General features: G+C 39.6%; 1 protein-coding gene across 2 annotated transcripts in view; it reads right to left on the minus strand.

Annotated features, from left to right (window-relative positions):
• Positions 1-389: 389 nt before the first annotated feature.
• CENPK (centromere protein K) overlaps positions 390-15,579 on the minus strand; it is an 84,336-nt gene continuing 69,146 nt past the window's right edge. The window contains exons 10-11 of one of the 2 annotated variants that reach the window (XM_089653460.1): positions 13,802-13,855; positions 390-4,907 (exon numbers count right to left, since the gene is read on the minus strand). In XM_089653460.1, coding sequence (XP_089509586.1) covers positions 4,749-4,907; positions 13,802-13,855 — 213 coding nt within the window. In that variant the 3' untranslated portion in view covers positions 390-4,748. The remainder of the gene's footprint in view (positions 4,908-13,801; positions 13,856-15,579) is intronic. The other variant, XM_089653461.1, reaches the window with a different exon arrangement.

Raw genomic sequence — 15,579 nt, forward strand, 5'->3', positions numbered from 1 at the left:
CAAATGTAATTTAAGAGGACATTCAGCATGTCTTTAAGCAGAAATTAAAAATGAGCAGTTGTAGATACTTTAGCTGATGGCTTTTATATATCAGGTACTTGCCAGTCCATGGATTCCAACACCGTCTTCCCACATCTGATTCTTCTCACTGCTACAGGTCCCCAGCGCCACTATCCTGGGTTTGGGAGTAGGCTGTGTCTTACTGATGAATCATAGCTGGATCCTCACTGTGCATTTGCGTAATCTCGTGACAGAAGGAGACTGGTCTTGCACCCTCCTGGGACATGCTGTTTGGAAGGGGGGGGGGGGGACAGGATAAGCAGCATGATCCTCGCATAGGTGAGGATTGAGGAAATGGGAACAGCCAAAAAAATGGTACTCGCTTCCCCTTTCTTTTTTTAACCAAAAACTATTTTATTGAGAAAAGAGGCACAATGATAACAAGTACAGGTTACATTCGGATCATGTATAAAACTCAGTAAATGCCTGTATCCCTGACGGGAAATATATCTGAAGCACATATAGTTTCATCAATTAACATTGCTTGAAGTAAGAAGACATAGAAAAAAAAAAAGAAGAGAACATGTTCCAAACAAAAACCAACATAGAATAAAGTGAACAGAACAATTGGGTACAGAAATCAGCCAATCCTCATATGGTCCCATTTAAATAAAAAATGTGATGCAATACCCATTGAGAGGATGGTGAGAACAGTGGATATTTGAGCGTCCACCCCTGGGGGTGGAGGCTGATGCGCTGCAGTTGTACCTGTGGGTCTGCTGGTATTCTAAGTTCATCTACACTCAGAGAAATGGGAAGGTAATGTTGAGAATGTAGGATAGAGCGAAGGAGAAAAGGGGGGGGGGGAGAGAAAGAGAGAGACAAGGAGAGAGATAGAGAGAAAAAAAATAAATAAAAGGGGGGGCCTTGCTTCTCCTTTTATCTGAAAAGCCATGCAACTCAGTTGACTGGTGGAGGGAGAGAATAAGCAATATTTCACTTTTTAAGTGAAGGTCTGCTTTAACATAACCTCCAAAAGAACCTAGAAGTACAACAATGTAGCACACAATGTAATTACATGAAAAACAATATATAGCCGGTTTACTTGTATATACAGTAAGTGTAGCACTACCCCTTTAGGAGTTGCTGAGTTATTTTCAGGCTCCCTGTCGTTCTTCCCAAAACCAGCCTCCCCTTCTTTTGCACCCTTTGGAATGCTTGCTTTGCCTAACAAACACACCTCTCTCCACAACTTCTTTATTACAAACTCCTTTAATCTACTTGCCGTTACTGAAACCTGGCTTCATGAATTTGACACTGCTTCTCCTGCTTCCCTCTCCCATGGTGGCCTTCTCTGGACTCACTTCCCTAGACCCAGTGGAGAAAAAGGAGGCGGAGTAGGAACTCTTCTATCCCCACATAGCACCTTTCAGGTACTTCACTCACCTCCCTCTCTATCACTCTTCTAATTTAAAGCACATTGTATAGTTTCTAGTTTTTTTTCAAGAATTGCTGTGGTGTAACAGCCCCTGGCCCGGTATCTATCTTCCCTGATGACTTCTCTGCCTGGCTACCCTACTTTCTCTCAATCATTATTGGTGACTAACATTACTGTTAATACTAACACTCCTGCTACTTCTAAACTTCTCAGTCTAACCTCCTCCTTTGACTTGAAACAATGGGTACATGCTTCTCACTCTGATGACAACACCCTTGACTCTGTGGTCTCCTGCCTATGCACTCCATGCACCCTCTCCAACAATCACTTTCCTCACTGATTACTACCCTGCTAGTTTCACTCTCTTTTTGTCTTCACCTCCTATCCCTCCAACTGTCTAAGTTACCCATAGAAACCTTTGCCACCTTAACCCTTCTCTACTCTGCTATTGCGCCATATACGCCCCAAAATACGCACGTTCCTAACCCCAGAAACCACTAAGCAGCTCATCCACTCCCTCATCATATCACGACTCGATTACTGCAACTCCCTCCTTACTGGCCTGCCTCGCCGCTGGCTATCCCCGCTTTAGTCAATCCTGTATACGGCAGCCAGACTCATCCACCTTACCAACCGCTCCGTTTCCGCCACCCCCCCTCTGCCAATCCCTCCACTGGCTTCCGATTGCCCAACGGATCAAATTCAAAATCCTAACACTGACGTACAAAGCTGTCCATCATACTGCCCCAAACTACATCACCGACCTAATATCCAAGTACCACCCTACACGCACTCTCCGCTCCTCACAAGACCTCCTTCTCTCTAATTCCCTAGTCTCCTCCTCCCATGCCCGCCTCCAGGACTTCTCCAGGGCGTCACCCATACTCTGGAACTCCCTACCCCAATCCATCAGACTATCACCTACTCTCCTCTCCTTTAGGCGCACCCTGAAAACCCACCTCTTCAGGGAAGCCTACCCCACCCCCTGCTAATTCCTGACCTCTTCCACTCCCTACCACTCCATCCCCCACAGCTATTTCCTCCTGTACCACTATCCCCTCCCTCCTAGATTGTAAGCTCCAAGGAGCAGGGCCCTCGAACCCCTCGTGTATCACATTGTATTGCTATTGTACTGTTGCATGTTCTGTCTCCAATTGTAATGTACAGCGCTGAGCGAACTGTTGGCGCTTTATAAATACTGTATAATAATAATAATACTAATTGTCCACCTGTATGACAAAATCTCACTCCTATCCTGTCCCAACTAAGCCACTTCTGTCTACAACAGTTCAGTGTCATCAATTATAGACACACTCATCCCCCTCACTACACACAGAAACAGGCCCTGACCCCTACAACCTTGGCAAACTCTTGAGAGCCTGTGACGTAAGAAATCTCAGATAGATTTCAACCAATATAAATAGATACAATTCCTGTCTCCACACTGCTAAGCAGACCTATTTTATCTCTCATTAACACCTTCTCGTCCAGACCCCATCGACTCTTCTCTATCTTCAACTCTGTACTTCGTTTTCCACTGCTCCACCCACTAACTTACTCACTGCCCAGGAACTCACCAATCACTTCCAAAATAAGATTGATACAATTCGTGATAAGATCTCCGCTGCACAGATACCTCCCCCACTTAGAACTCCATGTTTACAAGTACAATCATTATTTCCCTCATTCAACCCAGCTACTATACACAAGGTTGCTAAACTTTTTTCTAATGCCCACCTAACCACCTGCCCCGTCCCCTCACAAATGCTACGGTCACACTCTGGCTCTATTCTGCACTCTCTAACTCTTATCTTCAATCTCTCCCTCTCTTCTGGCATCTCCCCTGCCTACTAAAACATGCACTAATCACCTCCATACTTAAAAAGCCCTTATTGGATGCCACCAATCTTAATCCATGCCCCATCTCCTTGTTCCCCTTTTCCTCCAAACTCCTTGAATGTCTGGTCACCAACTGAACAACCATCTCATTGGTCAACCTTCTTGAAAAACCTTTGTCCTAAAATAAGTACAAATACATTTGAAAAAAATACATTCCAAACAGCCAGAGAAACGACAAACATTGTCTGGTGAATTTGTCTTTTATTATAACAGGAAGAATTTATTGATTTTATATAAAATCAGAAAACGTTCACAACCCAAGCTGTATAAAATATTTACATAATAGGTAATATATTACTAACAATGTACAGCCAAGAAGCTAAGACCAATCAACTGGATACATAAACTAGTCAACTCCAAAAAGCAGTGCACTGGAGACTAGTGTGCAAACAAGGTCAAGTAAAGCAATGCTTTTCAGTTAGGCTTCTTTTGGGTGCACATATAAGAGGGCCGCACTGTTCCATGAAGTGAATCGAATGCCCCTCCATACTGGGATGTCTTTCCGTTCTAGCAATGAATGGGGCAGGTGAAGAATGAAGAAGGCAAGTATAAGCTACAGATATTTGGCCAATTAAAACAAACCTGTTGCTTTGACTGAATGGACAAAGTACAGGTTTGCCTACTGTAATCTAGCAATCAATACCGACTACCTTCAAAATATCTGTAAATTTTTTAATACCTTCCACAGTGTCCTCTTGACTCCTGACTTGGCTGACTGAAGGATGTGTCAAACATGCATTGACAGTCTTATTGCCTTTTCTCTATAGAAAAATGACAAACAATGAACACCTAATTGCTCAGGAATGTTTCAGGGAGCTAGAAAATTTGAGAGTGTGAGAACAGGTATTAAAAATATGCTCATTACCATTACAGCAGACCAATCCTTGTCCACTTGTGGAGAGAAATGCTGAAATTCTGCAATGTCGTCTAAAGTCTAGTGAATAACACTTTTCTGAAATATAATTTTGTTTTCAAAGTTACAGTTAAAAAAATAACTAAAAAATAAGGTAATAAAGGTGGTAGGACTCTTGATCTTCATAAAAGTTATCACATATTTCCATGGCCCATTCTATAACTCTCAGGAAGCAGCCAACCTGAGAAAAAGTGCATTCTGGCTTATGTGTTTCTTTAAAAATGGCAACATTTATTCTATTTCCAGCCAAATAATAAGAGCAAGTTATGCTATGACCATAATCTGCATTCCTGCAATGTATAACCACCTCACATTCTTTCTGTTTTTTCAGTTGTCGTTCATATCTGTCTTTCAAAAAAAGAACTGAAATATCAAAAAAAAAAAAAGGCGTTCTGACAACAGAGCTACTCATTAAAGGATGACTTGAACCTGTTTTCAGAGGCATATTAGCCAGGATCACAAACATGAGAAACAGATCGACCAAGCTTGTATGTCAGATCATTGATGGAAAGCTTCTAGACGTATTTTGTTTGGATCTTCAGGATGGCGCAATGCAATTCCATATCGGAGTAACATTTCAATATAAGGTGGCCAAAATTCCTCTTTAATTCTAATGTAAGGATCATGAGGAGAATCCAAAATTTTGCTGATGAGGGCCTAAAAGATAATAAGCAATAAAGGTTTAGGCAAATTAGTAATTATATATTAAAATAATTTACATCTTTCACTTAAATATGGAGTTACATCTAAAAATTCAGGGTAACTTCCCACCAGGCACTTTCCATTTTGCGGGTTCACAGTTCGCAATATTTTCACAATTTCATTGGCTAAAAGAGAAAGACACAGCAAATAAAGGGCTTCCAAAGTCATTTGAGCATAGGTTCACACTGTGAACTGCATGTGAATTGCAGAGGAATCACTGTATTCCTGTGCAAAACACATGACTGTGCAATATGATTTGAGCCTATTCATTTTGAATGGCTCAAATCACACTGCATCAAAAACGTGCGGGCAGCTTTTTTTATTGGCACTGAAACCAGATTGCATGGGTATAAACACTACACTGCATTTGCGACCTGTGTTTGGGATGTTCTTAACTTTCCCTGACACCCGCAGCAGATTGCAGAACACAGTGCAATTGGTATGCGGGAAATGTACAGGAATTGCTGTTTCCCACACCGCATCAGTGTGAACTGGGGCTAAGTCAGGTCTCAGCACTCTGCTCTCCCCACTTCCTGTGTACCTACTGTGTGTTTAGAAGGCTAGCAAGCTGTCAAGTCACTGCTGGAAGGGGGTGAGAAGATGAAATGAAAGTGCTTCCTACTGTGAATTTCAAGGATTAATTACTCCACAGTGCATGCTGTGGCAGAGATCAGTCAGGGATTGTTATAAAGCTTAGTTACTGCTTCTTAAGAATATATATATATTTTAATATCTATTGTCTGTCTATCGTTGCACTTAACAACCTTTTCCCATTCCTGTGCTGTCACTGTTAAAGGAGGTGCACAGGCAGTTCAAACCATTTATAGAATCTGAGTGATTGTTTCTCCACAGCAGGAAGAGAAGACAGTTCATAAATGTAACTGACTGAGGAGACTTTACTATAAGACTGGAGCAGCTGAACTTAGAACAGCTGTATATGGCAATCAATCAGCTTCCAGCTTTTATTTTCAAAGTTTAATTGAACAAGCTGAAGTTTGAAGGTGATAGGTTACTATGCACAGCTGCTCGAGATTCTGTCTGCTCCTGTTTAAAAAACAAATCCACCCGATACCTAGTTTTTGTCAGAACGCTGGAAAAACTGCTGACAATATATAAAGCTTAAAGCTTCTCTATAGTCAAAATGTAAAATCATATATTAATTTCTACATTGTATTTCAATTATTTCTAGCCTGCTCCCATTAATCTGAACGATCTTAAAAATTGGAAACTTACTTTGTGAAGTTGCCCACGCATTTACTGCCTTGAATTCTATCACATTCACTATGTTCTGTCAGTAGGCACTGCTGTGTCAGAGAATTCACAGAGGCTGCTGTCCTAACTGCAGAAGAGCTGAGAGGAGGAGTTTCAGGAGGTGAAGTCAGTACAGGAATCACTGTTTGCATTAAGCAAGGTACCATGGGATATGTAGTCCTTGGAAATTGACAGCAAATAGAGGAGAAGCTCAAAGCATGCGGGGAATCCAGGAAGTTGTGGAAAGAGATGGCCAGCAGAAAGACAACACTCACAACATGAAAAGAGATTTTCAAGTAAGCTGATCCTGGAGTATCAAAAATAACTACTGTTTGTATTGTTATTACTATACTGCTGTTATAAAATTAATGCGTATGCTATGATCATAGACTGTATTTAACCACTTCAATTCCGGACACTTTCACCCCCGTCCTGTCCAGGCCAATTTTCAGCTTTCAGTGCTATCACACTTTGAATGACAATTGCGCAGTCATGCAACACTGTACCCATATGAATTTTTTAGAGACAGATAAAACTTTTTATTCACCACTGGGGTTTTTATTTTTTTGCTATATAAATGAAAAAGTCCAAACATTTTGGAAAAAAAAAAAAGTGTTTTTCTTATAAAATTTTGCAAATAATCTTTCTTCATAAATCGTGGCCAAAATGTATTCAGCTATCTTTTTGGTTAAAAAAAAAAAAATAATAACCCAAATTAGTTTATAACTAAAAATTATAATTTTTTAAAAAAATGTTTCTACATTTTAATTTTATTTTTTTTATATTATTATCTATGTTTTTTTTTTTTTAACATACGGTCACCCTAGCAGTACAGTGTCACCATACTACTTGTGGGGGTGATGTTTTTTGTTTTTTTTTCCTTACACTAATTGCTTTTACACCCATAAATTCTTTCAGCCATTGAGAAATACTGTGAGAGCTGTGATTGGTCACAGCTTGCCACATGGTACAAGGCTGTTGTGAATAGCCTTGTACCATGTGACCTCTGTGATCATTCACAGATTTTACTAGTAGTAAGCAATGATGTCAGCAAGTGACATCTTGCTTACTACTATTCATGTGATCACTGATTGGTCAATCAGTGATCACATGATTGGGACCTCACACAGAAGACCTCCGGACACAGCGGGCACTGGATCGCGGTGCCGTGCGCTCCCAGGGAGCGTGCACAGGCAGGGAATGCGGAGGCCGTTTATAAATGGCCACCCACTCTTGCATTGCTCCCGTCCGGCCGTTTGTGTACAGGGGCTGGACGGGAAGTGGTTAAAGTGGAATTCCATCTTCATTCTAACTATTCTTAAAACTGTCCCCTCCCCCCTCCTAACACCCATGCTAACTAACCTGTATAAGAAAGATGCATATACTTGCCTACATTACTCTTTTCTCTTCTGCAGCCACTGCTAGCTGTCACAGGAGATCATGTGACTGGACTGGGCTGAAAATAGATAAGTATATGCATCTTTTATACACAGGTTAGTTAGCATAGGTGTTAGGAGAGGGGAAGGGACAGTTTCGGGGCTAGTTAGCATGAATCTAGAATTCCAATTTTTATACATTTTCCACCCTTTATTTGTTGTGGTATCTTCATCTTGCCTTAACCCCCACCCCCTTATCTTTGCTTTGTCCTTTTGAGAAGACATACCTATATAGAAATGACTGGTAGAGATCACAATAACGAGTTTGTAACTGCTAGTCTTGGAAAGAGAAGCCTGGGAAGGGATACACTTTTGCAATTTTAGGCAATGTAAGCTGGAGCAGAACAATTGTATTACTACTTATTATTAGCTTACCTAGTCTTTAGAGTATGCATTTTATCCAGAGTAACACAAGACCAGCTTTATTTATGCAGGTTGAACAGGGAAAAGGCTTCTTAATGTGGATGAGTGACAGTTCAGACAGCTTTGGGAAAATCCTTAGAACTTGGGTCCAACTGTGGTTGTTCAGCTTTTACCAAGGTTAAAGCATTATACTTTTATGGTTTACTTAACTTAGCAGTGCATGGTGATACAAACTGAATGGCGAATTACCCATCAATAGTACAGGTAGCCTTCCTGGGTCTTAGGAATACAGAATAGGCTAAATAGGGTAAGGCCAGGGACTTAGAGTGTTGCTACTAATTACAGTAGCTCAGGATTCAGGGCTCCCAAGCACAGAAAAGAGCTCCTTTCTCAGCACCACTGAAGTCTTTCCAATACTCCCAAGATAAACTTTAACACCTTCCCACCCGGCCTATAGCAGATTGACAACCGGGCTGAACACTCCTCCTTCTGACTAGGCGTCATATGACATCCTGTCAGAAGGAACCGTGCAGCGGCGCGATCTGTCACCGGCAGTGTCCACAGGACACAGCTGATGACACATCACTACACCGGCCCTTTGCCAGTGTCATGTGACCACTGTGATCAATCACAGCAGATCACATGACAATTGGATACAATGGATGGCTTCTTGTCATGCCATCCATGGTATACAATTGTGTTGTTAGTTGTGATTGGTCAAATCAGTCACATGGTACAAACAGGGCCAATCACAGTCCATCTGTGTCATGTGTTGAGCTTTGCCCAATCACAGCTAAATCACAACAACAGACTGAATGAATAAATTTCATTCAGTAATAATGATTGCAAATATCAATGAAATACACTGGTATTGGCAATCATAATGTGTAAAAGAAAAAAATCCTGATCACTTGCTTGCCAGAGTAGTTCAATGTTGATTTGCTTTGGTCACGGTGTGCTGAAAAAAAATAGTAAAAAAAATAAAAAATAATGTAATAAAAAATTAAACAAATAGAAAAATTTGAAAAAAAAAAATAAAAAATTAAATGATTTTTTTTTTTTTACATACTGTCACCAGTGTTCCTGATCACCACCACACCAGTTATATAATAACCCTGTACTGGATTGGTGATAGTATGTAAAAAAAAAATTGTGATTTTATTTTAAATTCTATGTTTTCCAAAAAATTGTAAAAAATTACAACCTCCAAAAAACTCAGCGTGCCTCTTACTAAATGCTTTGAACTGTCTATTTTCAAAAAAATGGGTAATTTGTGGGGTATTTGTACTATCCTGGCGTTTTCAGGCCTCAAGAAATTACATGGGCCGTCAGTACATCAGGATTGATCGATTGTCAGATATACAGTGGATATAAAAAGTCTACACACCCCTGTTAAAATGTCAGGTTTCTGTGATGTAAAAAAATGAGACAAAGATAAATCATTTCAGGACTTTTTCCACCTTTAATATGACCTATAAACTGAACAACTCAACTGAGAAAAAAACTGAAATCTTTTAGGTGTGGGAAGTAAATATAAGAAACTAAAATTATGTGGTTGCATAAGTGTGCACACCCCTCTTATAACTAGGGATGTAGTGGTGTTCAGAATTAAGCAATCACATTCAAAATCATGTTAAATAGGAGTCAGTACACACCTGCCATCATTTAAAGTGCCACTGATTAACCCCAAATCAAGTTCAGCTGTTCGAGTAGGTCTTTCTTGACATTTTCATAGTTGCGTCCTACAGCAAAAGCCATGGTCCGCAGAGAGCTTCCAAAGCATCAGAGGGATCTCATTGTTAAAAGGTATCAGTCAGGAGATGGGTACAAAAGAATTTCCAAGGCACTAGATATACCATGGAACACAGTGAAGAAAGTCATCATCAAGTGGAGAAAATATGGCGCAACAGTGACATTACCAAGAACTGGACGTTCCTCCAAAATTGATGAAAAGATGAGAAGAAAACTGGTCTGGGAGGCTGCCAAGAGGCCTACAGCAACATTAAAGGAGCTGCAGGAATATCTGGCAAGTACTGGCTGTGTGGTACATGTGACAACAATCTCCCGTATTCTTCATATGTCTGGGCTATGTGGTAGAGTGGCAAGACAGAAGTGTTTTCCTATGAAGAAAAACATCCAAGCCCGGCTAAATTTTGCAAAAACACAACTGAAGCCTCCCAAAAGCATGTGGGAAAATGTGTTATGGTCTGATGAAACCAAGGTTAAACTAATTGGCCATAATTCCAAAAGATATGTTTGGTGTAAAAACAACATTGCACATCACCAAAACAACACCATACCAACAGTGAAGCATGGTGGTGGCAGCATCATGCTTTGGGGCTATTTTTCTTCAGCTGGAACTGGTCAAGGTAGAGGGAATTATGAACAGTTCTAAATACCTGTCAATATTGGCACAAAACCTTCAGGTTTCTGCTAGAAAGCTGAACATGAAGAGGAACTTCATCTTTCAGCATGACAATGACCCAAAGCATACATCCAAATCAACAAAGGAATGGCTTCACAAGAAGATTACATTTTTGGAATGGCCCAGCTAGAGCCCAGACCTGAATCCGATCGAAAATCTGTGGAGTGATCTGAAGAGGGCTGTGCACAGGAGATGCCCTCGCAATCTGACAGATTTGGAGTGTTTTTGCAAGGAAGAGTGGGCAAATATTGCTAAGTCAAGATCTGCCATGCTGATAGACTCATACCCAAAAAGACTGAATGCTGTAATAAAATCAAAAGGTGTTTCAACAAAGTATTAGTTTAAGGGTGTGCACACTTGTGCAACCATATAATTTTAGTTTTTTATTTTTACTTCCCTCCACCTAAAAGATTTCAGTTTGTTGTTCAACTGAGCTCTACAGTTTATAGGTTACATTAAAAGGTGGAAAAAGTTCTGAAATGATTTATCTTTGTCTCATTTTTTTACATCACAGAAACCTGACATTTTAACAGGGGCGTGTACACTTTTTATATCCACTGTATATGCCATAGTTTGTGGATTCTATAACTTTCCTACAGACTAAATAATATACACTAATTTAGGGTATTTTCACCAACAAATGTAGCAGAATACATTTTGATCTAAATTTATGAAGGTTATTTATTTGCAAAATTTTACAACAGAATGAAGATACATGCGTTTTATTTTTTCAAATGTTTGTTTTTTTTTTCTTTTGTTTATTTAGCAAAAAATAAAAACATTTTTAGGGGTACAATGTTGCATGACCACGCAATTGTCATTCAAATGCCACAACACTGAAAGCTGAAAATTGGCCTGGGCAGGAAGGGGATAAAAGTGCCTGGCATTGAAGTGGTTAAATAGATTCTAAAATCTATTTTGCATGTAAAAAAAGAACGCTAGAATTAAATAAACGTTTTTTTGAGATTTATACAAATTATATGCATTCATGTATTTATGCACTTTTCTCTGCTATCTGAAATGCAATAGTAAAACTAAAGGCTGGGAGAGAGAAATGTCTTCCTATAAATTTTAAAACCATAAAAATACTTTCCTTTGGAAGTCATTATTCTTTTTGTTTGGAGGCACAGTGTAAATCAGCAGATCTACAATAACGAGTCTCCAATGTATCAATATAAATTGATGTGTCACTCTCTTATCTCAGTCAATGTCACAGTGACCCAAGTGTGCAGCCATTGAGAAGAACCAAATGTTTCACATAATATAATCGCTGTATAATCACTTAGACAATGGCTTTGAGTCTAAAGGACAATGGTTTGGAAGTGAAGGTCTCTTTGAGAATGTCATGGTAAATTTGCCAGGAATAAAAAAAAAAACAACAAAAAAAAAACATCCTTTTTGCATCTTTGTTAAGATATAACTTATTCTGTAAAGCTCAACTCCCCCCACATCTGATAAGCATCTGGATTGCGAACAAGAAAAGAGTAATATTTTTATGTTTGGTTGTTCATGCCAAATAAAAAAGGCAAAAGAATAAAATGGTGTGTATTTAAATATTATTAGTTTTGCATTATAGTTTATAAAATGGAAGTCCAGGCTGATGTATATAAAGACCATGCTTTCAATACACAACATATAAATCTGCTATTATTAAAAGTTCTGTCATTCCCAAGTATTTACCTGTTGTTCCTGCCAGGGTTGTTGTTATGCCCTTGCTTTCTGTCCAAGAAAATCACTATGCCACTGCTGCTGTATTTAGAGCATTGTTGTCACTGTTCCCCCATTCATCTCTGACATGAAATCATTACCTCATTGTGTCTGCCCTAAAGGCATTGTTAGCCATAGACAGGGAGTAAGCAAGAGCCAAAAGAGTGATGATGTATTACTAGAGAACCTCTAAAAAGAGAACCTCTGAAAGGTGGATCAACTTCTGATCAACTGTCCTGTCAGATAAAAGTTGATCGATCAGTGGCTGCAGAATTGATATGTGTATTCTGACAGCAGGGGAGTCTCCAGCTGTCAGAATACAATAGTGCATCTGGGAAGATTCCCCCATCCACCTCCAATGTGTTGATGAGGGAATCGGGTCAGAACTCATATATGGCCTTCTTTAGTGGTTTTAAAGAATAACAAAGATAACAGCTTATTCAGGGAGATCGATTAATGTGCATAGAAAACAATCCATCTTCAGGAGGAGCAGCATAGTTATTGAAAAATAATTCCAGCAAACGCATAAGATTCAATAAACTGCTAATGCACAAAAACACGGGTGTCAAACTGGTGGCCCTTCAGCTGTTGCAAAACTACAAGTCCCATCATGCCTCTACCTTTGGTAGTCATGCTTGTAACTGTAAATCTTGCAATGCCTTGTTGGGACTTGTAGTTTGGCAACAGCTGGAGGGCTGCCACTTTGACACCCGTGCTCTAAAAGGTTGGTAATTGAGTGTATTTCCTGAAGCATATGCTTGTGGAACCTCTTCTATTTCAGCTGTCTGCACTGCCAATCACATTTTTTCAGACTTCCAAGGCAAACATCTGATTGGTGGCTGTCAGAAACTTTTTAATACTGGCATTTTTTTTGTTTTTTTACATCGGACTCTGCATGTTGAGGCAAAAAGAAAGCCGTTCCAGCATCACCAGTAGGTGTGTTTCAGGATCAACAGATTACAGACAATGGGAGTGGACTGGCCTAATGTTCAGTCTTTTTTATTTTGTTCAAACATCTCAAGATTGTAGTGTACTTAGACTGTTCTATTACACTGTGTTTTCTTACACTGAAATCCTTTAAAACTGAACTTTGGGATTACCATCCCCAACCCCCACTAACTAATTAACTGCCCTATGTACACACTAAAATCTGTGGGCATGTGACTCTCCAGTCCAGTCAAGTCTTTAGGTATCCATATGATTGTATGCGTGACGTGACCCTTTCTTTTGACTGTCCAGCAGTGTAGTCCCCTCAGAATCCAAAGAATCTCAGCGGCGATGGGCAAATCTACATTGCTAGATTATCAGTCCTTCAACCCACAAAAGGGATCCTTATGTACAATTTAGATTTTGTGCTTTTTTTCGGTTTTGAAAATAGGTAGCGAGGTATTAACAGAAAACATTTTAAAACCAGAGTACAGAGAATACAAGGTGTACACCAGAAAACACACACATTCAGACTGTACATATAAATGTTATTCTTTGCACAGTCAGATCAGCAGAGAGAAGTCCAGGAGTAATATCTATAACATTTAATCAGTAGTAAGTTCTTATAGGAAGGCAACAAATTAAAGAAATGTCATAGATCCCACCGAGGCTGAGAGGGGCTCAGTCCCCGTGATCAGCGGAGGGGCAAGAGTTTTATGTACAATTTTATAGACATTTACCTCTAAAATATCTGCTAATGGTATCCATTCTACTTGTGCTGATTCAGCTGCACCCTGAAGATAGATAGCAAAGGCAAGTTACATTATGTTTCCGATAGTTCACCTATTGTAGGTACAGTATGTAATCTCTTTATGACATGCTTGTGAACAAGTGATTCCAGAGAACGGTTCTGTTCTGCAGAAAAAAATTAGGAATGAAAGGTAGTCCAGTGACCCTTTAAATCATTCATTCCCCAAAAGAAAAGGTAGGAATGTCTTGAGTCTTGCTAAAATTTCAGTGGAGCAACATTAATAACTTTCCTTTACATTATCTTTTTTAGCCTTTTAGTTGAAGAGACTGCCACTTTGCCCACGAAAAAGTAGCACTAGCTTGAGAAAGGATCAGAGTATAGCCAAAATGTTGCAGTGCTATTAAGAGCAACTTTATTGATACGTTGCTGATACACAGTTCAATTTATGATAAGCGTGGGTTAAAAAAAAATCAGTAATTACAATTCCTTTGTACAACTACTTGAGGAGATCAGCTATGAGGAAAGATTAAAGGAACTGAATTCATTCTCTCTTGAGAAGAGGAGATTAAGGGGGGATATGATCAACATGTATAAATACATAAGTGGTTCATATAGTGAACTCGGTGTAGAGCTATTCACCCTGAGGTCATCACAGAGGACAAGGGGGCACTCTTTACGTCTGGAAGAAAAGAAATTTAATCTGCAAATATGGAAAGGTTTCTTCACAGTAAGAGCTGTGAAAAAGTGGAATAGACTCCCTCAAGAGTTGGTTCTGGCCAGCTCAGTAGATTGCTTTTAAAAAGGCCCGGATTCTTTCCTAGAGACACAGAATATAACTGGATACTAACATTTATAGGTAAAGTTAATCCAGGGAATATCCGATTGCCTCTGGGGGGATAAGGAAGGACTTTTTTCCCCTACAGGAGAAAATTGGATCATGCTTTGCTGAGTTTTTTTGCCTTCCTCTGGATCAACTGTGGGTATAGGATTATAATTTTTTTTTTTATGGTTGAACTAGGTGGACTTTTGTGCGTTTCTGCCACGCTTTTTCCCCATTTTGAGGGTTTTTTTCAACTTATTGCTGGGCATAATAATACGCAAAACGCATGAAAAAAACACTACATGCTTTTCTGCAGTATCTCCATTGAAGTCTATAGAACCAAAAACGCAACGTTTTGCATTTAAAAAAACTCTGACACTTTCCAAAAAACAAACCGGGTGAAAACGTGGAGATGTGAACCTGTCCCATAGGAAATCATGTTAAATGAACTGCTGTGCGTTTCTGCAACACACAGTGGAAAAAGCATAGGTGTGAAGCATTCCATGGATGTGCCTGAGGGGGCAGATCATAACACAAAGTGTAAAACTTTTTGAAGGTGTGCAGTCCTTTATTTGGATTGACAACTATCTTTACATTTACAGTTGCAAGAAAAAGTATGTGAACCCCTTGGGATTACGTGGAGTTTTGCATGAATTGGGCATAAAATGTGCTCTGAATGTCATCTAAGGCACAACAATAGAAGAACACAGTCTGCTGAACATAATACTACACAAACATTAGATGTTGCCATGGTTTAATTGCACATAACATGTAAGCATTCACATTGCAGGGAGGAAAAAGTATGTGAGGCCCTAGCTTAATGACTTCTCCCAGAGCTAATTGGAGCCAGGAGTGAGCCAACCTTGACTCCAATCAGTGTGATGATATTGGATGTGTTGCTGACAGCTGTCCTGCCCTTAAAAAACACACACCTGTTTTGGGTTTAC

The sequence above is a fragment of the Staurois parvus genome, unplaced genomic scaffold (genome assembly GCF_062004578.1).
Source record: "Staurois parvus isolate SC_StPar_1 unplaced genomic scaffold, SC_StPar_1.0 ptg000714l, whole genome shotgun sequence".
Taxonomy (NCBI): domain Eukaryota; kingdom Metazoa; phylum Chordata; class Amphibia; order Anura; family Ranidae; genus Staurois; species Staurois parvus.